The sequence below is a fragment of the Alosa sapidissima genome, chromosome 24 (genome assembly GCF_018492685.1).
Source record: "Alosa sapidissima isolate fAloSap1 chromosome 24, fAloSap1.pri, whole genome shotgun sequence".
Lineage (NCBI taxonomy): Eukaryota > Metazoa > Chordata > Actinopteri > Clupeiformes > Clupeidae > Alosa > Alosa sapidissima.
This window is the reverse complement of record NC_055980.1, coordinates 16363132-16390631: the sequence shown is the minus strand read 5'-3', so window position 1 is coordinate 16390631 and position 27500 is coordinate 16363132. Positions and strand designations below refer to the sequence as shown.

The following is a 27500-nucleotide window of genomic DNA, read 5'->3' as shown; positions in this document are numbered from 1 at the left end:
GAGAGTGTTCACTTAATCTATAGGATGTTAGTAATTTTCTTTGTTTGTACTCGGTAATTTCTTTTAGATAAGATGCAAATTCATAATTGGTTTTGATTTTTTGGAAACATTTCAATTTGTTGGATTGTTCAATATTGTTTAGCCAATATTTGTAATATTCTTCTTTTGTTAATTTTTCGATATGTTTTAACTTTGCCTGAGACATGTCATGTGTATTCAAATTCAAATTGTGTTTTGATATAAGATAATCAAAAGGATCTCTCTCTGGGTGGGTTCTCCTCTGTAGAAGGGCACTGTGATTATATTCCTCTGGTTTTGAGGACAGTACATGGTGATAGAATTTGCATGCTCTTTTTTGAATAGCAACTAATAGTGGATATCTTCCAAGTTCTGCTCTGCATGCAATATTTGTTGCATTCCTGTGTACCCCCAAGATGTTCTTACAGAATTCCAGGTGTAGTGTTTCTGCTGGGCTTTTGTCCCATAGCTCATAATTATCTTGATGTTTTATGCCCCAAATTTCACTGCCATATAAGATAATGGGCTTGATAACCGAATCAAAAATCTTTTGCCACAATTTGATAGGGGTGTTGTATTGGTATAGAGATTTTCTTATGCAATAATATGTTCTCCGTGCTTTGTCAACCAGGTCTTTAATAGCCAGATTAAAATTGCCCATGGAGGAAATATTTAGGCCCAAATAGTTATAGCTTGTCACTTGGGAAAGTCTGCTTTCACCAAGGGTGAAATTATATTTATTGTCTGTTGAACGTGTCTTTTTTTTAAATATCATTATTTTAGTTTTTTCTTTATTTATGGGGAGGTTCCAAATTTCAGAGTAATTTTCCAGGATTGACAGACTCTCTTTTAGCCCCTCCTCAGTTGGGGACAGAAGTAGGAGGTCATCCGCAAACAGGAGACATTTAATGTCTCTACCCCCAATTGTGACTCCTGATAGTTTGGATTTAGCTATGTCTGATGTTAGATCATTGATGTATAAATTGAAGAGTATAGGACTAAGACTACAACCTTGCCGAACACCTTTGGCTTGTTTAAAGTATGACGTTCTTTTATCATCGATTTTGACACAACATCTGTTGTTTTTGTATATATCTTTTATAAGGTCATAGATTCTCCCCCCTATCCCATTTTCTATCAGTTTAAGTAAGAGTCCATCATGCCAGACTGAATCGAAGGCCTTCTTGAAGTCTACAAAGCATCCAAAAAGTTTTCCTCTGTTGGTGTTCTGTACATATTTTTCAATTAATGTCTGTAATGTATATATGTGGTCAGTTGTTCTGTGTTTTGGCATGAACCCGATCTGAGAGTTACTTAGAACCCTATTTTCCTGTAAGAATTCTAACATTCTGTTATTTATGATGCTACAGAAAAGCTTTCCTAAGTTGCTGCTTACAGCAATGCCTCTGTAGTTGTTTGGATCTAGTTTATCTCCGTTTTTGTAGATTGGTACGATTTGATTTTCTTTCCATGGCCGTGGGAAATGACCAACAGCTAGAACTAGATTGAAAAGTTTGAGAATGGCTTGTTTCAGTATTGGGCTGCTGTACTTAATCATTTCATTATGTATCCCATCGCACCCACATGCCTTTTTGTTTTTTAGGGTTTTTATTTTTTCGTTTAGTTCAGCTAGTGATAAAGGGGTATCTAGATTGTTCAATTCATTTTTTACTTTTGATTCCAATTCTCTCAGGGCTTTAGTTACTGTCTGGCGTTTAACAGCACCACGGTGCACTCTCTGCCCATGGTGGTCAACGTGCTGAGCAACGCTCTGCTGAAGGGTCTCAACGGCACCGGGCACATCAACACCTGGGCCAAACCCTTCGACTACGTGAGTGACCCCAGACTCCAAGAGACCTCGTTGGTTTCATATGACCTCCTTGGGAGGATTCAGTTCTTCTGACCTCATTTCAGCTGCTGTACTGTAAGGCCAGCACTGTAGTGCCTCTAGGGCCGTTTACACCAGGAACGATAACTATAAAGATAGTTATAACGAGTGACTATGTCCACACATAAACTACTACAATGTAGTTATGTTCTTGTTATAGTTTATGTGTGCTCATCATTCGTATTAGCTAGAGTGATGTTTTTTTGTCCTTATTGCTATATTTATATATTTATGTGAACCGGCCGTTATTCCATCTGTTGAACATTTCTATATTATGCATTCTACGTTAAACATTAAGATGCTCATTTTCTTTGTGTGTCCACTATTCACCTGTAATTTCTACTAGGTCATGTGGCTTTGCCCTTTTTGTTTGTAACCCTGTAGGTAGTGTCCCTCTTACCTGCTATAGGCAGAGCACACCTTTGAGAGCTAGCTAGACAATTCATGACGAGCTTCCTCTGTGTTTCCCGATGTTCACCACCACCAATATTGTTTGTCTAGCAACTGCCCGACTCCACGTCCTATGCGCTGGTCTACATCGAGGCGGTGATCCTGGGGATGCTGGCTGCTGGAATGCCGGCGTACTTCGCCATGGACCACACCCGAGACCGGGAGGTGAGGTGGACTGTCCGAATACACGCCCGCTCTCTGGCGCTGTCAGCACGCCCTCGCTAACACTAGCTGTAGATTCAATTTAAGCAGCACTGTTTGTAGTATTCTGCTGAATAATTCCAGGGTTCCTACCAAAGATTCTAGAGTGCTACGCTCCGCTCTAGAATCTTTGGTTCCTACACAGTATGGAAAACCCAGAGCTCTAGAGATATAAGGCTCTGGGAAAACCTGGAAAACTATGGAATTTGATTTGAGTAATTTCTAGGTCTGGATAAGTATGGAAAAAAGAAACAAGGGTATGGAGAAATTTCACGGAAAAATTAGTAATTGGAGCTGTGATATGATTGTTTTTATATAAATCTAAAAAACTAAAACAAAACTAAAGAGTTCTGACAAGCAATTCTAGACAATTTGCACGGGAATTTTACAGTTCTATTGACAATTGTTTCCTGTATTCTTGGACAGAATTTCATGTTCTAGAGCTTGTCTGTCTGGTTTGGGTTGCAGATCAAGTGCCGTTCAACGCTGCGGATCTCAGGTCTGGTTCCGTCGGCGTACTGGTGTGGTCAGGCGGCCATCGACATTCCGTTCTATTACCTCATCCTGACGTGCATGACCTGCACCCTCTTCTCCTTCCACTCCACCAAACTCCTCACCTCCAGTAACCTCACCGCTGTGGTCAGTACACACACACACACACACACACACACACACACACACACACATGTAGAGACATATGAACACATACACATACACGTAGTGACATATGAACACACACGTAGTGTCATATGAAACACATACACACGTAGTGACATATGAACACACAAACACACTAGTCATTCTATGCTTACACAGGTGAACACACACAGATGCATTTGAGTGAGTGAGAGCAGAGTTAGTAAGAAAGATACACCCATTTACTCAGTCACACACACAAACACACACAAGGGAAATGACTAATCATGAAGGTGAGCACATTACAATTCAGGCCCCCATAGAGAACAACTGCCCACTTAAAGAGATGCGCATCGATCCTGGAGAGGGAAATTGCTAGCTCTGCTCCTTAAGGATGATTGCGCTGTGGATTCAATAAAGTTATATTGATCCAAATGGCCTGCTGTCTCCTTTCCCTTTCTCTACCTCCATGTCTCCTTCTCTCCCCCCCTCTCTCTCTCTCCCTCTCTCCACCCCCTCCCTCTCTCTCTCCCTCTCTCTTTCTCTTTCTTTCTCCCTCCAGGTGCTGTGTCTGATTGGTTTCGGTCCAGCCATGATCCTCTTCACCTATTGTGTGTCGTTCATGTTCACCAGAGTCCAGAGCAACAGGGACTTTTTCTCCGTGGTGTCCATGATGGTGAGCATGAGGAGGATGCACACAGATACAGAGACCTGTGCAGAATACAGTTGATGATGATGATGATAATAAGCTTTATTAAAAGCACATTATTACACGGCTCTTCAGAGTGCTGCAGAAAGTTCCATTCACATGAATGGGCCTTCCCAACGTTCGGGCCTATGTTAAATCTACATAAATCACCGGCAAAGTATATAATCACCGCTGTCAATGGCAACGGGTTGATTAACGTCTTTCATATCCCTCCGCAAGAATTCTGTTCGCTTATTGCAATGGAATTTCATTGAAAGGGAAAGTGAGCTAGTAAGACGTTGCCATGCAACTGTCAAGTTCTATCTGTGTGGCGAACTATTTCGGAATAGCGGAAGACACGAAACGGTAGCAAAATCATTTTTAAAGATTCATTGTGTTCGGTTTCTTTTCTCGTTTTGGCAAGTAGCCGTGTAATAAGCGGGATAATGTATTGTCCGCCGGTAATTATCAGAAAATAAGTCCCGACAGGGAGAACAGAACCCTGACGCGCAGCGGAGGGGTTTTGCTTCGACCTGAAGCAAATCCTTACTTGAATGACCTCTGTGTATGAAATGCACTATATAAATAAACTTGACTTGACAACTTGACTTTATTTGTATAGCACCTTTCATACACAGAGCACCTTTCATACACATTTGGACCAAAAAGATGCTAAATTGCACAATCAGGGCAGAATTGTCAGTGTTACCAGAATGCATAGTGTGATGTGTTGTAACAGAAAGTATATTCTGAAATTGTGACTGGATCTTTCCATAAATGAAATTGAGTTCAACTGAGTGGTAAATGCAGACAAAAAAAGCATTTAATGTAAGGACCCCAATGAAGGAACCTAGATAAAGTGTGTGTGTAATTATGTATGTGTATGTGTGCGCCCCAGGTGTGTGTGGTGTCAGCCTCCACGGTGCAGCTGACGTTTGTGAACGACTGGGGGAGCGTGACGCGGATCCTCCACAGCACCCTGTGCTTCTTCAACCCCCTCTACCCCCTCATGGGCTGCCTCAACTGCATCACCAAGGTGGGCCCCACTCACCCCCACCCAGCCTGCAGCACACAAACACCACGGGCCCTTCATTTAAAGGCTGGGCAAAGTGCAAAGCCAGTCTATGAGCAAAGCTCTCGTGCATGAACTAACGGCGTCATGTGGCGTGAGACAGCTTTTAGCTGGCCCACCGACGTTTGCATTTAGGATCTTTCTCATGGTATTAAATTTGCAAATAGATTTTGCGTAGTTATTGAGCAAGCTTTAGTTGTTAGACTTTAGACTTTGCACTTTGCCCTGCATCTAAATCAGGGGCCCTTTATGTTTACTGTATACATACATGGGTCTGTTAGTGAGTGCATTAAATGTCACAATCATAACAACCTACACAGTTTACCATATATGGCATCTGTTCATGCTGCTAGGACGGGCACAATACTCAACAGTGGAGTGTTGTACCGATTAGCACTTCCAATATCACTTCTGTAACGTCCACTTCACATGCCCTGGTGCTTTAGTGAGAGTGTGTGTTTTGTTTTCTGTCTCCTAGGCAACCTTCATTCCGTCCATTGTGGAAGACGAGCTGCTTTGGAAAGGCCTGCTGATCGCTGTGCTTGCTGTAAGTGGCGTCTGCTGTTGGGTGGATTATGTCACATGTCACGGGAAAGGCACTGTAATAAGTCTCTCTCTCTCTCTCTCTCTCTCTCTCTCTCTCTCTCTCTCTCTCTCTCTCTCTCTCTCTCTCTTTCTCTTTCCTCTGTCCTCAACAGACCAATATTGCTTAAGCATATGTAAATGTTGGATTAATGCAAAATATGTCAGCAAGGTGTTTTTTCAATAGGCAAAAATGGCAAAATATAACCCCCCCCCCCCTCTCTATCCCTCTCTCTCTCTCTCTCTCTCTCTCTCGCTCTCTCTCTGTCCCCCTCTCTCTCTCTAGCCCTACCTGCAGTGCATCCTGCTGTTGTTCTTGCTGCGATGGCTGGAGCTACACTATGGAGGCAAGACCATGAAGAATGACCAGCTCTGCAGGTTAGCACTAACTCACACATACATGCACACACACACACACACACATGCACACACACACACACACACACACACACAAACACATATACACAAACCTATACCTTTGACACTTACAAAATAGAGCTTATTTTGGTGAAATTCAATGAATGGTATGTTAAACCTGGTGCTTCGGGGTAGAGTATTTAGATCTTGTCACTATGGAACAAGGACAGACCACGGTTGAGAAAATGTTTGGCCTTTTGGATGTGCTGCTTAGCTCTGACGTCTGTGATGTTGCGTGCGGGGATCTTAGGATCTCGTCCAAGCCGAAGGGCAAAGTTCAGCGCAACCCCGAGGAGAACCTGGACGAGGATGAGGATGTGATGGTGGAGAAGGCCCGCGTCAAAGAGGCCCTCACCTGCCAGTGCTGCGAAGAGGTGTGTGTGTGTGTGTGTGTGTTGTGTGTCTGTGTCTGTGTCTGTGTGCACGTGCGTGTGCGTGTGCGCGCGCGTCTCCATACAAATGGTTGGTAAATGAATGTCTGTGGTTGTATGTAAATGTGAGTGGGCTTGGGATTACAATCATCTGTGTTCACCATGAACAATGACATCATGATCATATGGCATATTCTGTGATAAATGTACAAGTATATTTAGTATTTATGTGCAATTATTGATTGTGTGTGTGTGTGTGTTTCCTCAGAAACCAGTGATTGTTGTGAGTAACCTGAGGAAGCAGTTTAAAGACCGACGTGAGGGCTTCTCTTTCAGTAAGAAGAGGAGAGTGGCCACCAAGAATATCTCCTTCTGCGTCCGCAAAGGTAAGCCCTCTCCCCATCACACACCTTCCTCTTCCTCCTTCTCCTCTCTGATCTCTCTATCCTTCTATTCTCTCCTCCTCTTTCTCTCTCTGAATCCTTTGTTCTCACTTCTTCTCCCTCTCTCTTCTTTCTGTCCTTCTCTCCCCTCATCTTTCTGCCTTTCTTCATGCTGATCATGTAGCCTGCCCAGACTGATGTAACCTTTGACCTTTGGTGGTTTAACCTTTGACCTTTGACCTCTGCCCTTCCCTGTGCAGGTGAGGTGCTGGGGCTGTTGGGGCCCAATGGAGCAGGGAAGAGCACCATCATGCACATGCTGGCTGGAGACACTGACCCCACCGCTGGACAGGTGTGTGTGTGTGTGTGTGGGGGGTGTGTGTGTGGGGGGGGGGGTGGGTTCAGGGTTCCCACTGGTCATGGAATTTCTGGAATATCATGGAATTTTGGAAAGTATTCCAGACATGGAAAGTCAGGGAATTATCATTTTTGGGGCAATCATGGAATATCAGGGAAGCTTCAAATTTATGTAAGTTTTGAATTTGAAGTTTCAAATTATTTTTTTTGTGAGGGAAAAGTCATGGAATTTTACATTTGACTTAGAGTGGGAACCCTGCTGACTTTTAAGATGTTTCTCTCTTCCTGATCTTTTACATAATGCAAGTAAACAGGCCCTGATGCGTAACACCGTACATTTACTGTATAAATCAACAAAACAACGACGCCATCATTTGGATCCATGTGCGGTACTTTAGCCTGCCTGTCCTACCGGTCTGTGCTCTCCCCAGATCCTGATGGGCGACTACAGCACAGATTTCAGAATCAGAATCAGCTTTATTGGCCAGGTTTGCGTACACAAACAAAGCCGTCATTCGTGTGTGTGTGTGTGTGTGTGTACAGATCCTGATGGGCGACTACAGCACAGATTTCCGTCCCGTGGACAGCCAGCTGGAGCACGTGGGCTACTGTCCCCAGGTCAACCCGCTGTGGCCGCGCGTCACCCTACAGGAGCACCTGCACATCTACGCCGCCATCAAGGGCCTCCGCACACAGGACGTGCCTGGCATCATCCGACGGTAACAGAACCTCACCTCCTCTCTCTTTCTCTTCTCTTCTCTTTTCTTTCTCTCAATCCTTCTTTTTCACCTCTTCTCCCCTTCTTCTCTCTCATTTCTTTCCTTTACTCTGTCTTTCTCCCTTTTCACTTCTTCTCTCTCACATCATCTATCTCTTGCTGGTGATGTAGCCCCTGCCCTGACACTCTCTCTCTCTCTCTCTTCTCTTCTCTTCTCTTCTCTCTTCTCTTCTCTTCTCTCTTCTCTTCTCTTCTCTTCTCTTCTCTTCTCTCTTCTGTTCTCTTCTCTTCCCTCTCTTCTCTCTTCTCTTCCCTCTTCTCTTCTCTTCTCTTCCCTCTCTTCTCTCTTCTGTTCTCTTCTCTTCTCTTCCCTCTTCTCTTCTCTTCTCTTCTCTTCCCTATCTTCTCTCTTCTGTTCTCTTCCCTCTCTTCTCTCTTCCCTTCTCTTCCCTCTCTTCTCTCTTCTGTTCTCTTCTCTTCTCTTCTCTTCTCTCTTCTGTTCTCCTCTCTTCTCTTCCCTCTCTTCTCTCTTCTCTTCTCTTCTCTTCTCTGTCCTTCCTCTTTTCACCTTCTCTTTTATTCTTTCTGCCTCTCTTTGTGTCTTGTGCCTTTTCCACGTTTCTTCCACATTTCTTTCTTCTGGTGTGTAGATGATTGGGGTCAGTTCCCCAATCAAACACAATTTTATAAGTGTGTGTGTGTGTGTGTCTGACATTCACAGCGTGGTCAACGCACTGGAGCTGAAGGAGCACCTCCACAAGCAGGCCAAGAACCTCTCGGGAGGGATCAAACGAAAGGTGAGTTCACCAAAGGTCCCCAGCGCCTCGCAGCCAGCGCTTTCATAACCTCCACTAGCTCAGCTCCAAAGCCCCAGGGCTCCCATCATGAGTGAACCAACCCTGCCCAGCCCTACACTGCATCCACCGGGCCTCTCTCTGGCTCCCCCCCTCCCTGTGCCACCCAAGAGGAGAGGAGGACCAAGAACTCTGAGGAGAATTTATAGCACCGCTGGCAGTGACTCAAGCCTTAGTCACTGAGAGAGCACAGGCTATGCCCTCGTTTGAAGTGGGAATCAAGAATACCCTGGGCTTTAAATATAGACCACAAGGATCCCTTCCCACCATGCCAACACTAATATAAACTCTTTTATTTGTGTGCTGCAGGGAGAAGAATAGTTTTTAAAATTAATTTATGATTTATTTTTGGTGCCCTTTTTTGTGTGTACGTTCACATTATTGTATGTCCTGATGTTTTTATGTATTCATTTGTTTCTAATGTGGTGATATGAATGTTTGTGTTTGTGTGTATTTTTCTCCTGCAGCTGTGCTTTGCCATAAGCATGCTGGGTAATCCGCAGATTGTGCTGCTGGACGAGCCGTCCACTGGGATGGACCCCAAGTCCAAGCAGAGGATGTGGTGAGGAAATCAGTCCCGCAATCCTTCCCAGAGTTCCTCTCAACATCACTCAGATCCCTCTGATCGCCTCCATCACCCTCTTTCACACATACTCACTCACTATAGACACACACACATACGCTCACACATTTATTCACTCACTATAGACACGCACACACATACTCACACCCATTTATTCATTTATTCTCTCTTTCTGTCTCTTGCTTGTATACGCACACACACACACGCACGCACGCACACACACACACACACACACACACACACAAATCTAACTGTCTCTCTCATCATCACTCACTCTCTTTATCGCTCTCTCTCTCTCTGAGTGTGATTTGGCTTAAGCTTGTTTAGATATGTTGACATAAGAATGTGGACGTAAGGTCTGCTCCAATCACTGAGGATGGAGCTGAAGAATGCACGAGTAGCTCTGGGCAGCGGAGCTTTAGACGGGGGTCTCACTGACCAGTGTCAAGTGGCAGACTTTCTATTGTTTGTTATGGTTTGGCACCGCCAACGTCAAGCTTAGGAGCTGACCTTTGAACTTTCAGAGTGTAACACGAAGCTCTTCCATATCAGTTTGATGTATGCTAGAAACATCTCAGGCATTCTGAAAAATCACAGCAGTAAAAGATTTTTATAGATTCAAGATGGAACTTTGTTAGAATTAATCAAATTATTTTGGTCCAAGTGTTGCGTAGGGCTGCCGTTTTGGTGTTTTCAGAACCCTGCCTTAATGCAGTGAATTAATAAATTTGCGACAAGGTCATATTTTCACATGCAAATTAGATTTCTGGCAAACAGTTGCAGTTAACTTTTGGCAATGTTGCAACAAATTTGCAGCAATGGCATATCCAAATTAGGTTTGACACCAGAAGTTCACTGGAAGTTTGTCAATATTGGCTAAGTGTGGTGGCAAATCACTGGTGAACACATTTGCCACTAGTGGCAAACTTCTCATTTGTTGTCAGAACTTGCTGGAAGTTTGCCTCTAGCGGCCAATATTGGCAAACTTCTAGTGAACTCATTTGTTTCCCACAAATCACCCACGAGTTTGCTGCAAATCTGCCTCAAACATTTGATTTTTGTAGGGCGACATGCCAATAGAGTGTGTTTTCTTTAGCTGAACGTGTTGGCTTGGCGTCTCTCTTGACAGGAGGGCGATCCGTGCCGCCTTTAAAAACAAGCAGCGAGGCGCCATCTTGACCACACACTACATGGAGGAGGCCGAGGCCGTGTGCGACCGCGTGGCCATCATGGTGTCGGGGCAGCTCAGGTGACCACACCAACCACAACCAACTTCCTGAGTTCACATCTAAATTATTCTCTACCCATAGCACACTTCCCTGTACTATCGTACAAACCTTTGCTGTGGTCTTCTACACATATAATGGCTTATATGGCTCTATGTACATCTCTGTAGTGTGTATAATAGAATGTCATATATGTAATAGAATGTCATATGTAAATGTTATATAAAGGACTAAGAGGGTCTGTCCCAAACTGATCTTTGGTGTGTGGTTTGGTTGTGTGTGTGTGCGTGCGTGCGTGTGTGTGTGCGTGCGTGCGTGCGTGTGTGCGTGTGTGTGTGCAGGTGTATTGGCTCCATCCAGCACCTGAAGGGAAAGTATGGGCGCGGCTACAGCCTGGAGATCAAGCTGAGAGAGGAGCTCACGGGGCTCCAGCAGGTGGCGCTGCTCCACAAGGAGATCCTCCGCATCTTCCCCCACGCCGCACGCCAAGAGAGGTGTGTGTGGAGGGTGTTTGTGTGGGTGTGGGTGGGTGTGTGTGTGTGTGGGTTTGTGTGGGTTTGTGTTGCATGCATGCATTTCTGTAGTGATTATCTGTATATGTGTAGGTGTGTGTGTCTTGTCTGTCTGTGCATCTGTGTTGGTTTATATGTACTACTGTACCGTAATTTCCCAACTATTAGCCGCGGCTTATACATTGATTTTGCAAAATTTCTTCAGCTATGAGGTTATTACACGGGGCAGTTAATATTAATATGGTTTTGTTTTTGCAACTTGCATAAAACACTGTCCTCCGGCTTATACACAATGCGGCTAATACACAGGAAATTACTGTGTGTGTGTGTGTGTGTGTCTAAGTAAGGAGGTATATATGTCTGCAGCCTGATCATTTGGACGAGCTGTGTATGTATGAGCCTCGTGAGGGGCCGTGTGAGGAGCAAATCCACTGATTGGTGGGAACCCAAAGGGCAGCAGTAACATCCCTCTGTCCTTCTCTTTCTCTCTCTCTCTCTCTCTCTCTCTCTCTCTCTGTCTCTCTCTCTCTCTCTCTCTCTCTCTGTCTTTCTCTCTCTCTCTCTCTCTCTCTTCTCTCTCTCTCCCTCTCTCCCTCTCCCTCTCCCTCTCCCTCTCCCTCTCTCTCTCTTCATTGTGTCACAGTTTTGCCACTCTGATGGTTTACAAGATTCCCATGGAGGACGTGAAGTCTCTGGCCCAGGCCTTCTCCCAGCTGGAGAGCGGTGAGTCGGGGAGCACCCATTCTGATTCTCATTCTCATTCTGATTCCGTTGCGCCCCGTTTCAAAGAGGGGGACTAATCTCCTATGCTGTGAGGTCATTTCTTGAGTGGCTGTCACTCCGCAAGAGCCAATGGGGAAGGCCACCTCCCCAGCTCTCAGTAAATGACCCAACGCTGGAGCCTTGGGTCATTTGTGTTGGGTCATTAAACATGTACAGAGTGTTAGGTCATTTACAGGGAGCTGATTTTGTTGTTGTCTTAACTCTTGTGGTTTCTCCGCATTTCTTATCCCTCCTTACAGCAAAGCAAAACTTCAACTTTGAAGAGTACAACTTCTCACAGTCTACATTAGAACAGGTCAGTGATTCAGTCTGTCCATGCTATTGGTGTAAACTGGACAGAACTGAATCTGTTCAGATGAATGCTATGTAGTGCACAATATTACACTGGTTAATTAGGCTTAGTAGTCTGTTATTGGGCCTCTGATTTGTAAGTACCGGTAGTTTTAAATGTACAAAGTATAGTAAAAGTAAAGTATGAGATATAGAACATAATTTCTTTTTTTGTAAAATGTAAAAAGTACCAAAAAATGAAAGATGAGTGATTGTTGTAATTGTAAAAAGGGGAAAGCGGTTGTTAGAAGGAATATCTAGTGCAGTGAGTTGCTAAACTATTACCAGTGAGCTACCCATGTCTGGTCACTGTCTGTGGGATACTGAAGCTGTGTGTTTGTGTTTGTGCCTGCTTGTTTGTCTCTGCGTGTCTGTGTCTGTGTCTGTGTGTGTGTGTGTGTGTGTGTGTGTGAGCGTGTGTGTGTGTGTGTGTGTGTGCGTGTGTGTGTGTGTGTGTGTGTGCGCGTGTGTGTGTGTGCGCGTGCCTGTAGGTGTTCATGGAGTTTGCTAAGGAGCAGGAGAGCGAGGAGGATGAGGTGGGCTCGCTCAGCACCACCTTCCAGTGGCAGCGTCTCCGGCAGGACGGCCCTCAGCCAGTCAGCGCCAACCACGCCGACAGCATCGTGCACCAGCTCTGATCCCCGACGACCCATGATGCCTGTCCACCTCCGCCTCGGACGACTGCGTCTCCTCCCAACGGCATGGAGACCGGCGCCGACTGACCCCGTGGCGCTGACCACGCGCGTCTCACACACACACACACACTCTCTCCAAGCTCCTCCCATGTGTTGTCTGTGGAACTGCCCACTGCATGTCCATATGTGATTTGATGCAGGCAGGGCAGGGGTTGGCTATCGTTTTTTGTACTAAAATAGGTGCACTAGATGCTCCCTCACACTCCAGGATGTGTGTGTGTGTGTGTGTGTGTGTTTGTGTGTGCGTGTATTTGTTAGCACACACCTGTGTGTGTGTGTGTGTGTGTTGTAAGGTCTGAGACGACAGTGCCAGAGTGTGAACTTTTAACACCCTTTACCGGCACAGCAAAGGTCTCTGCTCTCTCTTAACCTTGATCAAAAGACTTTGTCTCCCCCTTTTTTATACCAAAAAAACCTGTCTTACTGGTTCTCATCGTAACCTTCCAACTCATAATCTCATCTGCATCGATCCTGAAGGAAACTTCTAGTGTCTGTAGCATGGGTTTGACTCTGAAGTATATCTAAACATACATATATAAACAGTATATAATATATATATATATCAAAATATAAGAGTTTATATACACACAATGTATACAAACAAAAAAGTCCTTTATGCAGAGCCTGCTACTGAAGAGCTGTGGAAGAGATTTTAGGCTTTGGTTTTGTTTTCTGATGCACTTCTGTGGTGTAGCTAAGATGTCAATACCAGCACAATGAATCTGATTTTTGTCATTTATCGCCATCTAGTGGTCATGTGCTCAGAAGGCAATAATGTCCCAATTTGCCTTCAGGCTAGGGGAGCAATGACTCCGTCCTCTCACTCTCTAATATTTTGTCCTTCTGCCTTCCTTCCTTTCTCTCTTTCTCTCTCTCTCTCCCTCTCTCTTTCTCTCTCTCACGCTTTCTCTATAATATATTGTCCTTTTTGCCTTCCTTCTCTCTCCCTCTCTGTCTCTCTCTCTCTTCTCTCTCTCTCTCTCTCTCTCTCTTCTCTTCTCTCTCTCTCTGTCTCTCCCGCTCCCAGCTTCTCCCCAGTTTTCTCTGTGTGTATGGGAGCGCAGGCACTACAGTGTGTTACATTAGCTCCCACAGGCACCAGCATGCCATTGGGTTTCAGGCTCTCTGCTCTCTCCAGAGTGCCTGTGCAGGAGCCAGCCCCCCCTCCCTCCCTGCCTCTCCATCCTTACTGCATGCTTCAGGCCCCACATATATACGGGTGGCTTTCCCCTCAGTGGGCTCCTAACCCTCTCTTTAGAAGATGTCGCGTGAAAGGAGACAAAGGCCCAGTGGTGCCTTCTGTGCCGCCTTCAGAACGTTAGAATCCAAAATAGAATTTAGAAGCACAGTACAGTGTAGTACATTAGGTCTTTACCAACAGTGTAGATAGAGTTGTGTGTGTGTGTGTGTGTGTGTGTGTGTGTGTGTGTGTGTGTGTGTGTGTGTGTGTGTGTGTGTGTGTGTGTGTGTGCGCGTGTGCCTGCTCATTGAACACAGGTTTGTTCACTATTCCTTTTTTTAAAGCTTGTGCCTCAGGCTTGGATTAAGATTTGAAGAGATTTTGATCGGAGTTTACTGAAAGCAGGATTTTGGATGGGTAATCTCAGTTCCCAGATGGACAGTGTTGTTTTCTATCTGGTTTAGTTTGTTTGTATCTCTGGCCTCTGAAGTGAAGCAGAGAATGTTGAATTGACCGTTCTCCCTGTTTTAAAACGTATCTGTAAAGAGCATCCTTTTTTAAAAAAGAAAGTCCCATTGGTATGGTATAGATGCAAGTATTGTATTGTCTTTTTTGGAGCAATATGTGGTATGTGTGGTGCTAAGGTATGGTGGCCCGATTTAGAGGGACACAAAATCCACGTTCTGCTTGGAGCTCACGATTTCATTGGATACATGGCACACGGCCACCTGATTGGCCGAGTCCAGCTATTGAGGCCATCTGATTGGCTGAATGGAGATCCTGTGTTTGTATAGTTTGTTTATGGTATTGGAAGGTGCCTAGGATGTATGTGAGTATATGTGCGTTGTTCTTATTGATACTGAAGATGTACAGTAGCATCACAGTATACAGAATCACTTCCAAGTCTCTTAGTTCATGTGTTGCAATGTTTTGCTTGTTAGTTTACTGCCTTTATTGAAGTGGAGGTGACTACAAACAAATGGTTGCTGCTTCTGCTTCAGAAAACACAGTCTCCAGTGATGTTTTATAATTGTCTTTGAGATATAAAGAAAAAAAAAAACGCTTCATACCTGTATTCATGTCAACATTAATTTAAATTTGAGTCGTTTTTTAAAGGTGCTCTAAGCGATGCTGGGTAACGTCACTTCTGTTGACTTTCAAACAAAACAGAGGGCTAGCTCGCTACTTCCTCCCCCTCCCTCACGTGCTGCTCGTGTGCAATTGAAACTCTCCTAAACACGCATCTCGTCTGTGATTTGCTGGAGCAGTTTATGTTTTTATGGGCTAGGTTTGCCCAGGTTGTTTTTGTTGCCGTTTTTGGAGCCTGGGCTGTCCACAGATATCACGTTTTTTACAGTGTATTCAGGACACAGACAGCTAGCGGTTGGTTAGGTGATGTTTGCAGTGACATAAAATGTTTTAGCCTAATAAAACGTGTGGCATCGCTTAGAGCACCTTTAATGACTTTAGGGGAAACACTAAGGAGCTGGCTTGTTCCATGGCTGATATTGATGGTGATTGTATTTGTGTGTTGACTGAGTGTCATCCTCCTCTCACTTGGCAAACTGAAGACAATTCACTCATTTGTCCCAATGGATCAGTTTTTTTGTTGATTTATAAGAAGGTGAAAGCTGTGACACTGAGCTGTCCACTGAGTTGACAGTTTTCTTCATCTGTTTAGTTCAACAGAAACAGAGGTACACAGATCCACTCAAAAATTGTTGTTGTTATTATTATTATTATTATTATTATTATTATTATTATTATACTCACTGGGATTGGAAGACAATGAGGGTGATGAAGTGTCGAACTGACTTTCTTGTTTTGTACATATTTAAGATTTCTAATTATGCACAGTGTAGTCGGCAGATTTTGCATTGTCCATTTAGTATTAGTAGTGGGTAAAAAGGGGTGTTGTGATGTATTTGATAGTGGACAATATGGAGAACCCATCACATCTATTTTTTGGTAATATATATTTAAAAAAAAGACTTCCTCACCTCCATATCCTAACTTCTATTGTGACATGTAACATTTTTTAAAAAATGAAATGAACATGTATATTTATTTTTCAAAATCTTGACAGATGTAGTGCTGTACAATTTTTTTTTTATTATTATTAATTTTATTGTCATTTTATTAATTGAAGAGACAATATGTCAGTTGGGGAAAGACCTACAGCAATGCTGATATTTCAGGGTTTGATCAAATGTGTTTCTCACTATAGTCCTGAGTAACTTATTTCTGAACACTTATTTTCCTCTTAATTAAACATCCCCTTTGTTAAAAATCTCACATACATTATTGGTATAACTTGGAGAAACACATATTCCTGGGTGCTTCATTGTGGTATAGATGGAGTCTTTTTTTTTTAAGAGTAAGAGCCATGCACACTGTACCTGTGAGGGCTTTCTGGAGAAAGATGGCTTTCACTGGTATCATATGGCTGGAGAAAGATGGCTTTCACTGGTATCATATGGCTGGGTCACTTACCGCTTGTCACGCAAAACTGTGAAGTTGGTGTGAAGACTGGAATTTGGAAATGAATGGATAATGTTGATTTAGATGTGGTGGTATTGCTTCAAATCCAAGTTGTGTGTTGATTTAACTGTGGGAGGGGTTAATTGTATTATTTTTGTTGGGTGAACTCATTTTTTGCACACATGTAGCATTAGTGAATGATATAAACGGACAAAAATGTGCCCCTTCTGCAAGAACTGTGTGTACGTGTGTGTGATTAAGTGAGTGTGTGGGTGTACGTTGGTGATGACTTCCTGGGGGTTCTACTGAATTATGTATTAAACCAAGTTCATCTTCTTTTCTATAAAGTGCAATATATAAATCTGTGTGCGATCAATCACAGCATCATGTGAAGTTTGTATATTGTCTTTTCCGTAAACTCTTAAGTGTCTTGCGGTTGAAATGTAGCCACCAGTATGTAACCTATTAGACAGCTTTGCTTTTGCACTATTACCCAGAACCCAATTCCCCAACCTGGAATGCAGAGGTCTACAAAAGAAACGATCAATTTGCTATTGGACAAAAAAAAAAAACCTTCATTCGTCTTACTGGTTGTTTTGGATGTTGAAAGCACACCTTCACCTTGAAGACACATTTTTATGTATCATGTAATATGACTGTGTTCCACAGACTGGTCATAGCCTACAGTTTTCCCGAAGAGGTACACGACTTCATTTAAACTGACAATTTATTCATTTTACATTTTTAACATCCTTCTGGCATTATCCAGTGTTGAACCTTGTTTGAGAACTTTTGTAAGTTTTAACTTCTACTATCTGTATTATGCAATCTTTATAAGATGATTGTGCACCGTTTTTTTTTTTTTTTTTTTTTTTTTACTTTCTTGTGTTCAGTCATGTGCCCTTACGTGCCCACAACAGTCCTTGGTGGTACCCCAGGTAGCAGTTGACCCCTGGATTGCATCTGACCCTGAAGCCAGCTATCTGCTCCAGATCTAGGCTGAGCCTGGTGCGGGTGTGTTCCGAAGTCGGCCGCTATCGGGCACCACTAAAGAGTCCCGGTGCTCTGGAGTTCACGTGTGCACTTTCACTCAAGACATATACCACTAGGCACCACTACTGCTCAACATTTCCCCTACTCCTTAAATAAAAAATAAAATAAAAATGAAACTTTTATCACTTGGTCTTTTTCATTGGAAAGATTACTTCCTCTGTGTAATCTTGTTTGTCTTGTTGTTGTTTTTTTGTTTGTTTGGCATATGTTCGTATGAGGCTGGATTGTTAAAGTGTCTAAACTTGAAAGATGCATATGCATCAAGGGGCCCTTGTATTCATCGCACAGGGTAAATATTTCAGGAACGTTAACTACAGAACATGGGGAAACTTAAAACATTGCATGAAAATTAACAACCACGGAAGAACCTAGTATAGTTAATGGTGTCTCTGGATGTATGTTAGTTGTCACATTTGCACCATGACTTGAAACATTGTATCTCATATCATGCTGTAAGATGCCCACGGCCGAATAACGTTTTGACTTTCTCGTTGCACATATTGCAATTGTCCTTCGATGTCTCCCATACTTCCTGTTGTGAGGGGTGCGGCTGGATATGCTGAGTTCTGAGGACTGATTATCCAGCAGGCTAAAATAAGTAACGACTGACCTGTATTATGAAATTAGACAAGGGATTTCCTGAATATTAGCTTTGTAAACAAATCCTGATATTGGTGTAAAGAGTGGCGGGGATGCGGCTTCGGAATGGGAAACATTTTCGGCAGAAAGAAACGCACGACTCGAGTGACAGAGCAAGACAGAGCGATATTGGTGAGCTAGAAAGCTAGCTAGCAAATGGTCTTAATGTTATGATTAAGCAACCCAGCCCAGCAACACAACCCACACCTATGTCTCTGATGTTTTCTGGTAACGTTAATATCACCTGACCTGAAAAAAATAACTTCTCAGAATATCTCCTAGTTGTCTTTTTCAGTGAGGTTTCTTGATCAAGAAGTAAACAATTCAGGGATGGCCGTCAGTTACTGGAAAGATTGCTGAATCACAGACCCACTGTAGACTTAGATACTATCTCGTTAGCCATTTAAAGCAATCTACTTGCGATTGCCAACACTGATAGGGTAGGGTATAGACCAGCCTACAGGTTTAGTTGTTTTGCCTTCAGTGAAAACGTGGAATTAAAATTCTAGACTAAGATTTCACCACAGATTCGTTTTCTTTGATTAGTTAAACATTTGCCTGGTGTTAACTTGGTCACTTTTTTCTATCTACAGCAACTGAAACAGCAGAGAGATAAACTCAGGCAGTACCAGAAGAGGATCAATGTCCAGCTGGACAAGGAGAGGATGCTTGCCAAGCAGCTGTTGAAGGATGGGAAGAAAGAGTAAGGCCCCTGTTTAAATCTGCAGTTGGCAAGATTTTTTTTTATCATATTCACTAAAACCGACACTTTGCTCTGGCCGAACAACATAAATCAGCCGGTTTTAGAAAAAAAAACACACTTCTACCTCCACCTAGAGCCTGTTATTTGATTTGCAAAAATCCACAGCTCCCGGTTCTTCTGGTCCAATCAGCGCAGGCCTGTGTGAGATCTGACTGTCAGTCACAGTCTGGTGCGCGCTGACGAGCACAAACTCGATGAGAGGGTGCTCGGTGGTAGTGGGGGAGGGACATGAGAGTTGTAAACATTCAACATTTTGGCTAAGTCCCCTCAATCTGTCAGACTTGCCAACTGCAGCTTTAAATCAAACAGCACAAGGCCAAGCGGTGGACAGAGAGATTCAGTAAACATACGAAACCACCTAATTTCGTCTCCATTTGCTCTGTGAACCCCCCCACCCCCTCCTCTTTTTTTATTGGCTAGTTGCATTTAAATGACTGAATGACTTTTTAGACAGTTCTTTATCCCATACTAATTGACCAGTTTGACAATCTTTTTCACCGTGTTTATGAGTGCTGAGTACATGTTAATCTTGTTAACCTTGTTTGTGTGTGGCTTGGTTTCAGGAAAGCCCTCCTTTTGCTTAAGAAGAAACGCTATCAGGACCAACTTCTGGACAAGACGGAGAACCAGATAAGCAACCTGGAGCGCATGGTAAATCTAAGACACAGAGCTTCTCTTCAGTAGTCTCAATGGGTCACACGAGAATAAACTTAGTAGGATTTAAGTACATTCTCAAGGAATTCAATTGAAATTCAGATGAACTTTTTTTTTCCGTTAGGAACTTCACATGTGAAAAATGTGTGTCCAATTCACCTACACACACACACACACACACCCCTATCATATGCAACGCCCACACTGCACCCACATGCAACATACCACACACCACGCTGAGCGTGGCGACATACTCGTATAACATACCAAGGAAATACTTTTACTGATACTGGTTGTGAAGCTCCCCTGACATGTGTTAGCCCTACCATTGTATGTTAGGTAGCATTCAACTTTGTTATCTTAACTTCACTTTTCACAACATTGTCAGGTTCAAGACCTGGAGTTTTCCCAGATTGAGATGAAGGTCATTGAAGGGTTGAAGATCGGCAACGACTGCCTGAAAAAGATGCATGAGGTACTGCTCAGTTGATCTGCATTACACATATGGTGGCTGAGGGGCTGCATTTTATCATGCTGAAAGACAATACAGTCTCCTAATCAGCCTTAACCTTAAACAGCTATAAACAGTTCCCTCTTATGTTTGTAGTTTGATTGATGCCATATTGGTCTTGGTCTTAGTAACCGTGGATATTCTTGAGTGCAGAGAACTATGATCATGTTCTGTTAGACATTATCTGTCAGTTGAGTGTGGAAGTATATTTGTACATGTTTGTACATGATATATGTCCTGGGATATTCCTCTTTCAGGTTATGTCCATCGAGGAGGTGGAAAGGATCATGGATGAGACCCAGGATTCCATAGAGTACCAGAGGGTAAGCTTGCTGCTTTGCACACCCCGCACCCCTCACATTGTTCTACAGGTGGTACGGTACACCTGAAGGTGTTAGTGCTGATTGGTTAATTGAGTCCAAGTCTGTTTGTCTGTCCACAGCAAATCGATGACATGCTGGCGGGCTCCTTGACTCAGGAGGATGAAGACGCTGTGTTGGCTGAGCTGGAGGCCATCACACAGGTGTGTGTGTGTGTGTGTGTGTGTGTGTGTGTGTGTGTGTGTGTGTGTGTCAGTCAAAGTCAAAGTCTGCTTTATTGTCAATTTCTTCACATGTCAAGACATACAAAGAGATCGAAATTACGTTTCCCACTATCCCACGGTGGAGACAAGACATATTTTAACCAATTAGGTCCACAGACAAACATAACATTCAAGTAAACAAAATAAAAAGTAAATAAGAAGGCACATACAATGAAGAAATAAGAGCAGCAACATTTGGTTGAAATTGTGCAATTGTGCATACAGTAGACAATATAATAGTGCAAAAGTCAGGCGAATAAATGGCTGAGGTAGTTCTGTTTGACCTAAGTATGCAAGTGGCATAGTGGTGCAAGTTATGTAAGAGCAGCAGAAGTGTGTTCAGAAGTGTTTTCAGGACAACAGGACAACAACAAGTTGCAAAGTGTACAAGTGGAGTAGTGCAAGGCAGCCATTGTGGGTCCAAAAGTCCAGGATCTTATGTGGCTGAGGGTGGAGGGGGGAGAGGGGGGAGAGAGTTCAGCATCCTAACAGCCTGGTGTATGAAGCTGTTGGTGAGTCTGGTGGTGCGGGAGCGCAGGCTTCTGTACCTCTTCCCAGAGGGCAGTGGATCAAACAAATTGTGAGCGGGGTGACTTGCATCACTCACAATTGTGGTCGGCTTGCGGGTGAGGTGGGAGGTGTAAATGTCCTTCAGGGAGGGGAGTGAAGCACCAATAATCCTTCCAGCTGTGTTCACTATGTGCTGCAGGGCTTTCCTGTTGTATTCAGTGGAGCTTCCGCCCCACACAGCGATACAGCTGGAGAGGATGCTCTCAATGGTGCCTCGGTAGAATGTGGTCATGATGGCTGGTGGAGCACTTGCTCGTCTGAGTTTCCTCAGGAAGTACAGGCGGCGCTGAGCTTTCTTCGCCAGTGATGCAGTGTTGGTGGTCCAGGAGAGGTCTTCACTGATGTGCACCCCCAGGAATTTGGTGCTGCTCACTTTCTCCACCACAGCACCGTCGATGGTCAGTGGCAGGTGTTGGGTGTGACCTCTCAACAACAGAAGTCAACAACAATCTCCTTGGTCTTGCTGACGTTCAGCAGGAGGTTGTTGTCCCTGCACCACGTGGTCAGAAGGTCGACCTCCATCCTGTATTGAGTCTCGTCGCCCTTGGTGATGAGACCCACCAGAGTTGTGTCGTCAGCAAATTTCACTATGTGGTTGTTGCTGTAGGTTGCAGTGCAGTCATGCGTCAGCAGGGTGAAGAGCAGCGGACTAAGCACGCAGCCTTGGGGGGCCCCCGTGCTCAGTGTGATGCTGCTTGAGATATTGTTGCCAACACGTACTACTTGAGGCCTCTGACAGAGGAAGTCCAGTAGCCAGTTGCAGAGGTAGGTACTGAGTCCCAGTTTGTCAAGTTTGCAGATGAGTTGTTGTGGTATTATGGTGTTGAATGCAGAACTGAAGTCTATAAACAGCAATCTCACATATGAGTCTCTTTTTTCCAGGTGGGTGAGGGCTGGGTGGAGGGCAGAGCAGATTGCATCCTCTGTGGACCGTTTGGCTCGGTATGCAAACTGGAAGGGGTCCAGTGTGGAGGGGAGAATGGATTTGATGTGTGACATGACAAGCCGCTCAAAGCACTTCATGATGATGGTTGTCAGTGCCACAGGGCGGTAATCATTGAAGCAGGATGGAGCAGTTTTCTTCGGCACAGGTATAATGGTGGAAGCTTTGAAACATGATGGGACGATGGCTTGCTTTAGGGAAGTGTTAAAGATGTCTGTGAAGACATCCTTAAGCTCCTCAGCGCAGTCCTTCAGCGCACGACCTGGGATGTTGTCTGGGCCTGCTGCTTTACGGGTGTTGATAGCAGCAAGTGTCCTCTTCACGCTGTCGGCAGAGAGGCACAGGGACTGCTCGTGTGGAAGGGGAGGGGTCTTCTGTGGGCAAGTGCTGTTTTGTGCTTCAAAGCGAGCAAAGAAGTGGTTCAGGTTGTTGAGCAGAGGGATGTTGCTCTCACAGCTCTGTGGCGCGGGCTTGTAGTCCTTGATGGCCTGAATGCCCTGCCATAGGCTTTGTGCGTTCCTGCTGTCTTTGAAGTGGGTGGTAATCTTGTGAGTGTATTCCTTTTTTGCTTCCTTGATGCCACGGGACAGGTTGGCTCTCGCTGTTCTCATGCCAGCTTCATCCCCAGCTCTGTAGGCTTTGTCTCTGGCCCTCAGCAGCCTGAGGACATCCCCTGTCAGCCATGGCTTCCAGTTAGCCCGAGTGATGATGTCTTTTGTGTGGGTCACATCATCAATGAACTTGGTGATGTAAGAGGTTACAGTGTCTGTATACTCCTCTATGTCTGTCTGGTTGTTGTAAGTGGCTGCCTGCTTAAACATTTCCCAGTCTGTTGTGTCAAAGCAGTCTTGAAGAGCATCAGAGGCTCCCTCAGGCCACACTTTTACCTGCTTGCGAACCGGTTTGTTTGCTTTCACTCTTTGTCTGTATGCGGGCATTAGCATAACAGTGATATGGTCAGAAAGTCCAATGTGGGGGAGGGGGGCTTTGTATGCTCCTTTGTGTGTAGTGTAGACCAGGTCCAGGATGTTGTCTCCTCTTATTGGAAAATCAACATGCTGGTGTAGCTTTGGAAGAACAGTTTTAAGATCTGCATGGTTAAAATCTCCAGCGAAGATGGTGAAACCGTCTGTGGAAATAATTCTGTGGAAATGCATGGATTCCAGTTTCTTCCAGTAGCAGCAACTGGAATCCATGCATTTCCACTGAATTATTTTTGGAATCTGATCCCTTATCATACCTGTTCATTCTTACTCGTCGCTCGACTTATCGTGACTAAATTCAAGATGGCTGCAAACGCTAAACTTCGTGAAGATACTGTCTATATTTATCGTCTTGTAAGTAAACTACCAGTGCTTTTTCAAAGTTCTCAATGTCTCGTTTTAAATGTCAGGGCCCTCGGAAGTCTAATAATGAAGTGTGGAGATACATTGAGCCTTGTAAATGGTGTAAAACAGTGATTTATTTGCATGGCTAGCCCGATGCCGAAGCACCACCATTGAAAAAGCTGTTGGTAGCATCGGCTAACTACCGCCAGATTTTGGAGTGCAGGGGACAAGTCGAGATGGGCTATGAGACATACGTTCACACTCGGTATCATGTTTCAACACACTTTAGGTCAATATCACACCAGAATTCTCCTTTAATATCACCTAGCATCATACCATGTCACAACAGGTTTATTAAGATGGACTAAAGCTGATTCTGATTATGTCTTCATATATTTCAATGACATGTCAAGTTGTTTTATGAACTGTCCTTTCTCATATTTAGGGAGACGTTGAACTTCCTGAAGTTCCAGATGAGGCCTTACCAGAGGTTCCAGAGGCAGAGGAGGAGGATGAGGAACCTGGTGTGTATACACACACACACACACACACACACACACACACACACACACACACACACACACACACACACACACACACACACAGAGGTGTACACCAAATAGTCCATGTGGAGAAGTAAACAAACCACCACCAAAAATCACCATAGGGGAAATCATTCTTTTGGTTTATAGTATATATACATGTGCTCTTTTGATCCCGTGAGGGAAATTTGGTCTCTGCATTTATCCTAATCCGAATTAGTGAAACACACTCAGCACACAGTGAACACACAGTGAGGTGAAGCACACACTAATCCCGACGCAGTGAGCTGCCTGCAACAACAGCGGCGCTCGGGGAGCAGTGAGGGGTTAGGTGCCTTGCTCAAGGGCACTTCAGCCGTGCCTACTGGTCGGGGTTCGAACCGGCAACCCTCTGGTTACAAGTCCGAAGCGCTAACCAGTGGGCCACGGCTGCCCCAATGCTAAGGCCCTAATGCTTATGCTAAGGCCTGTATTGGTTGACACCTAACCTAATGCCTGTGTGTTATTGTGACGTATTGGCCTGTTCTTTGCCTGCTGGTATGGGTGTGTTTCTAACTCACTGCCACTGTGTTGTAGAGCGGAAGAAGGAGAGAGAGAAGAAGAAGCCGGAGAGAGAGATGCTGGCTGCTTAGCACCGCTTCTAACCACCAGGGGGCGAACTGCATACATCGATTATGGGCTGCTGCAATTTCCCAACCTCCCCAACTTCCAAAAATCACTCTCAAAAACACACACAAACACACACAAAACACACCCAGTCTGATTGTTTTGGTTCTTTTACTCCCTCTGAGTTCTCCTATTCTCATGATGATCTTCAGGTCTGTTTTCATTTGACTCCCTCAGTATGTCAAGTCAGTCGATCATATCTTTCTCATTCATCTCGTCTCCTATTTCTTCCTCGATATTTTCCTCAATGACTCCAACAGGCTCTGAATACAACCTCATAGATATTTCATGTACGCATACTGTATGTCACTTAACACTCCTTTTTTACCTCTTGGAAACTGACAAGCTGAGTGGTGGTTTTGGAGACTCCAAACCGCTTTAAATGCTGCTCTCTCCCTAGTGTAATTTCTTTGTGGTTTAGATCATCAGTATAGTATGAGCCTCCACTGGATCACAGAGTGCTGCCTACTGTGGCTGGAATCCGATCCGGATCCGTTTTGGGTCTGGCACCAGTTGGTTCCAAAATTGGCCTGTATGGAAACAAAAAAGAATGCGCTGGATGACCGTGTTGCGATAAACCGAAAGACACGACTTCTCATCAGGCTGTACAACTCGTTGGCTAAAAGCATTTTTCTGCCTTGCTAGTTGCCTATGTGTGCCATTTATACCAACCCCCCCCCCCCCGCCCCAACACACACACACACACTTACCCCCTCTCTGTCCTGTCTGTGAGATGATGCGCGCACGCGTGTGCGTGTGCGTGTGTGTGTGTGTGTACGTACATGTGTCACTGGCGAAAGGGCTAATCCTATTGTCAGCAGGCTTATTTTCAGTCCACTAGATTGTCTACGGAGGTATTCGGGAAGATGTTCCTTGGAGATTAGAGCTTGATAGATTCTGGGATGTGTCGTCGTCGTGGTGCAGAGCTGTTCTCTTTTGGACTCACTCTCTGCCTCTCTCTTGCTATCTACCTTTTGGTTTACTCTATCTATCATTTGTTTGATCTCTTCTATTTCTGTCTTCCATTCCCCTTTTTGAATGCTCTTTAAATTTTCTGCACATATCAGGGTGTAGGGCGACTCTGGTTGTCAGACAATTATCATGATGAAGACACGTTTCAAAAACAGCATAATCCCAAGAATAATGTCCTATCTGATGTGGTTTTATTAGATTGATTCTGATGAGCTCTGCTTCTGAGTGTACAAACCTATTAGAAATCATTTCATGTAAAATCAGATGAGTGTTGCTGTGTCAAGTCATGCTGCCACCTGACATTAGAAAAACAGAAGAACTTAAGAACTGAATGGTTTCCTTATGGTTTTGTAAGGTGTTCCTTTTTTTTGTTATTTTCGGAAAATAAAAAGGTATTTTAACTTTTAACTTTGTGGTATTTGGATGTTTGTAATGTGGAAGTATTAGCCATAAGGGGGCAGTCTTCTCTAATTCTTGGCAGAGCCTTATTTATGTGCAGCCCAGGGAATGAAAGAGGTCTATGCTGTAACTCTTTATATAACTAAACAGAGAGGAAAATAAACGAATTCAAGAAGCAGACAATATTAACATACACAATGCAAATCAAATCACTCCTCTAATTTCTAAAATTCATTAGCAGAGTACTTTGTAAATGTTGCTAACTTAGATGTCTCTGGGCCAAATAGCGTGAGTCAACAGGTGATTCGAGGGACTCGAGCGCAGAGGACCTTCCAACTCGGCGTGGGAATGTGGGCACGAGAAGAGGAGTTCGGGCTCGCGGGCGGCCTTGGGAGCACAATGTCTGAGTCATGCGCGAGGTGAAGTTCGAGCTTCAAACGACAATGAGCAGAACCATACAAGAGAGAGGCGTAGGCTATGTGGCAGAAGAGGAGGTGGCGTGAGTTCTTTCAAAGAAGAGAGCAGAGGCAGTAGAATAGGCTGAAATTACCTTACAGGCAGCCATATGCCTAGGCCCACTGCCCACTTATGTGTCAAACTAGTGCCTAGCTAATAAAGACTAAATGTTAGAAAATAGGTTATAGTAAGCCCAGAAATAGCCTACCCTGTTCGTGTCTTATAAGAGCCATAACCTAACCCGTGCACTTTGCCAAATTGTCATCCTTGAGAATGTAAACCAAGGGAAGCTGCATTAATGTGGCAGGGAGAGAGATCCTATTTCAGTATGTGAAGGCGAGAATCCTTTTATTAAAGCTTTGGTAGTAAAGCACATTGTGGATGATGCGGAGGATTCCCCACCTACATCACACACACGCACGTCCTTGGCAGGAATCCGCAGTGACTGCTCTGCCCACACACACGCCCGCGCGCAGCCTTTCTGTGAAAGCTGGATTTTTCTCAGTATGGTATGATCACGTCACAAACTCTGCCAGTTGCTCTCCTATGCAAATGTCAAAATGCAAACTCAACATAACAGGCCTAAATATTTGTACTGTAGGCTCAATCATTCGTGGTGTGGAAGAAAAAATAGCCAACACCCAACATGTTATTGCCTAAGGCTTTCTTCTAATGAATAATATATATTTTCCAAGATAATTACCAATCATCTACCCATAAGAATAGCCTATGAATATCTTGGACGGTGTACAGAAACTGTTTCTTTTTCACTAGTCTACTATCTTATATGTAGTCTACTATCACGCGCTGCATGTGTTCCTGTGAAGGGAGGCTGCCCGTGCCCGTGATGGTCTTTGCATTGTTCTCGGTGCGCCTGACTGTCGGCGGTGCTGACGGCGAATATGGGCGGAGCGAGTATAAATGGTGAGCGCAATCCCAATGACGAGTACACTGCGCTCCCTCTCTCTCTCTCTTTCCCTCTCTCTCTCTCTCACC

General features: G+C 44.3%; 3 protein-coding genes across 3 annotated transcripts in view; all 3 read left to right on the top strand.

Annotated features, from left to right (window-relative positions):
• Window positions 1-15080, top strand: part of abca5 (ATP-binding cassette, sub-family A (ABC1), member 5) — a 43719-nt gene extending 28639 nt beyond the window's left edge. Inside the window, exons 22-39 of the mRNA XM_042082014.1 lie at window positions 1712-1849; window positions 2408-2521; window positions 3026-3196; window positions 3756-3869; window positions 4780-4917; window positions 5432-5500; window positions 5822-5913; window positions 6203-6326; window positions 6592-6709; window positions 6967-7058; window positions 7607-7782; window positions 8503-8578; window positions 9103-9197; window positions 10348-10467; window positions 10786-10938; window positions 11600-11679; window positions 11979-12034; window positions 12561-15080. Coding sequence (XP_041937948.1) covers window positions 1712-1849; window positions 2408-2521; window positions 3026-3196; window positions 3756-3869; window positions 4780-4917; window positions 5432-5500; window positions 5822-5913; window positions 6203-6326; window positions 6592-6709; window positions 6967-7058; window positions 7607-7782; window positions 8503-8578; window positions 9103-9197; window positions 10348-10467; window positions 10786-10938; window positions 11600-11679; window positions 11979-12034; window positions 12561-12707 — 2073 coding nt within the window. The 3' untranslated portion in view covers window positions 12708-15080. The remainder of the gene's footprint in view (window positions 1-1711; window positions 1850-2407; window positions 2522-3025; window positions 3197-3755; window positions 3870-4779; window positions 4918-5431; window positions 5501-5821; window positions 5914-6202; window positions 6327-6591; window positions 6710-6966; window positions 7059-7606; window positions 7783-8502; window positions 8579-9102; window positions 9198-10347; window positions 10468-10785; window positions 10939-11599; window positions 11680-11978; window positions 12035-12560) is intronic.
• A 2921-nt stretch (window positions 15081-18001) lies between these two features.
• chmp6b (charged multivesicular body protein 6b) lies at window positions 18002-26057 on the top strand. The gene is made up of 8 exons (XM_042082051.1): window positions 18002-18249; window positions 18711-18820; window positions 19444-19531; window positions 19923-20009; window positions 20303-20368; window positions 20488-20568; window positions 23915-23993; window positions 24588-26057. The coding sequence occupies exons 1-8, from the start codon at window positions 18184-18186 to the stop codon at window positions 24641-24643; spliced, it is 633 nt and encodes a 210-aa protein (XP_041937985.1). The 5' UTR covers window positions 18002-18183; the 3' UTR covers window positions 24644-26057.
• Window positions 26058-27469: 1412 nt separating this feature from the next.
• baiap2b (BAR/IMD domain containing adaptor protein 2b) overlaps window positions 27470-27500 on the top strand; it is an 89674-nt gene continuing 89643 nt past the window's right edge. Inside the window, exon 1 of the mRNA XM_042083928.1 lies at window positions 27470-27500. This exon is cut by the window's right edge and continues 284 nt beyond it. The gene's annotated coding sequence lies outside the window, so the exon portion shown is untranslated.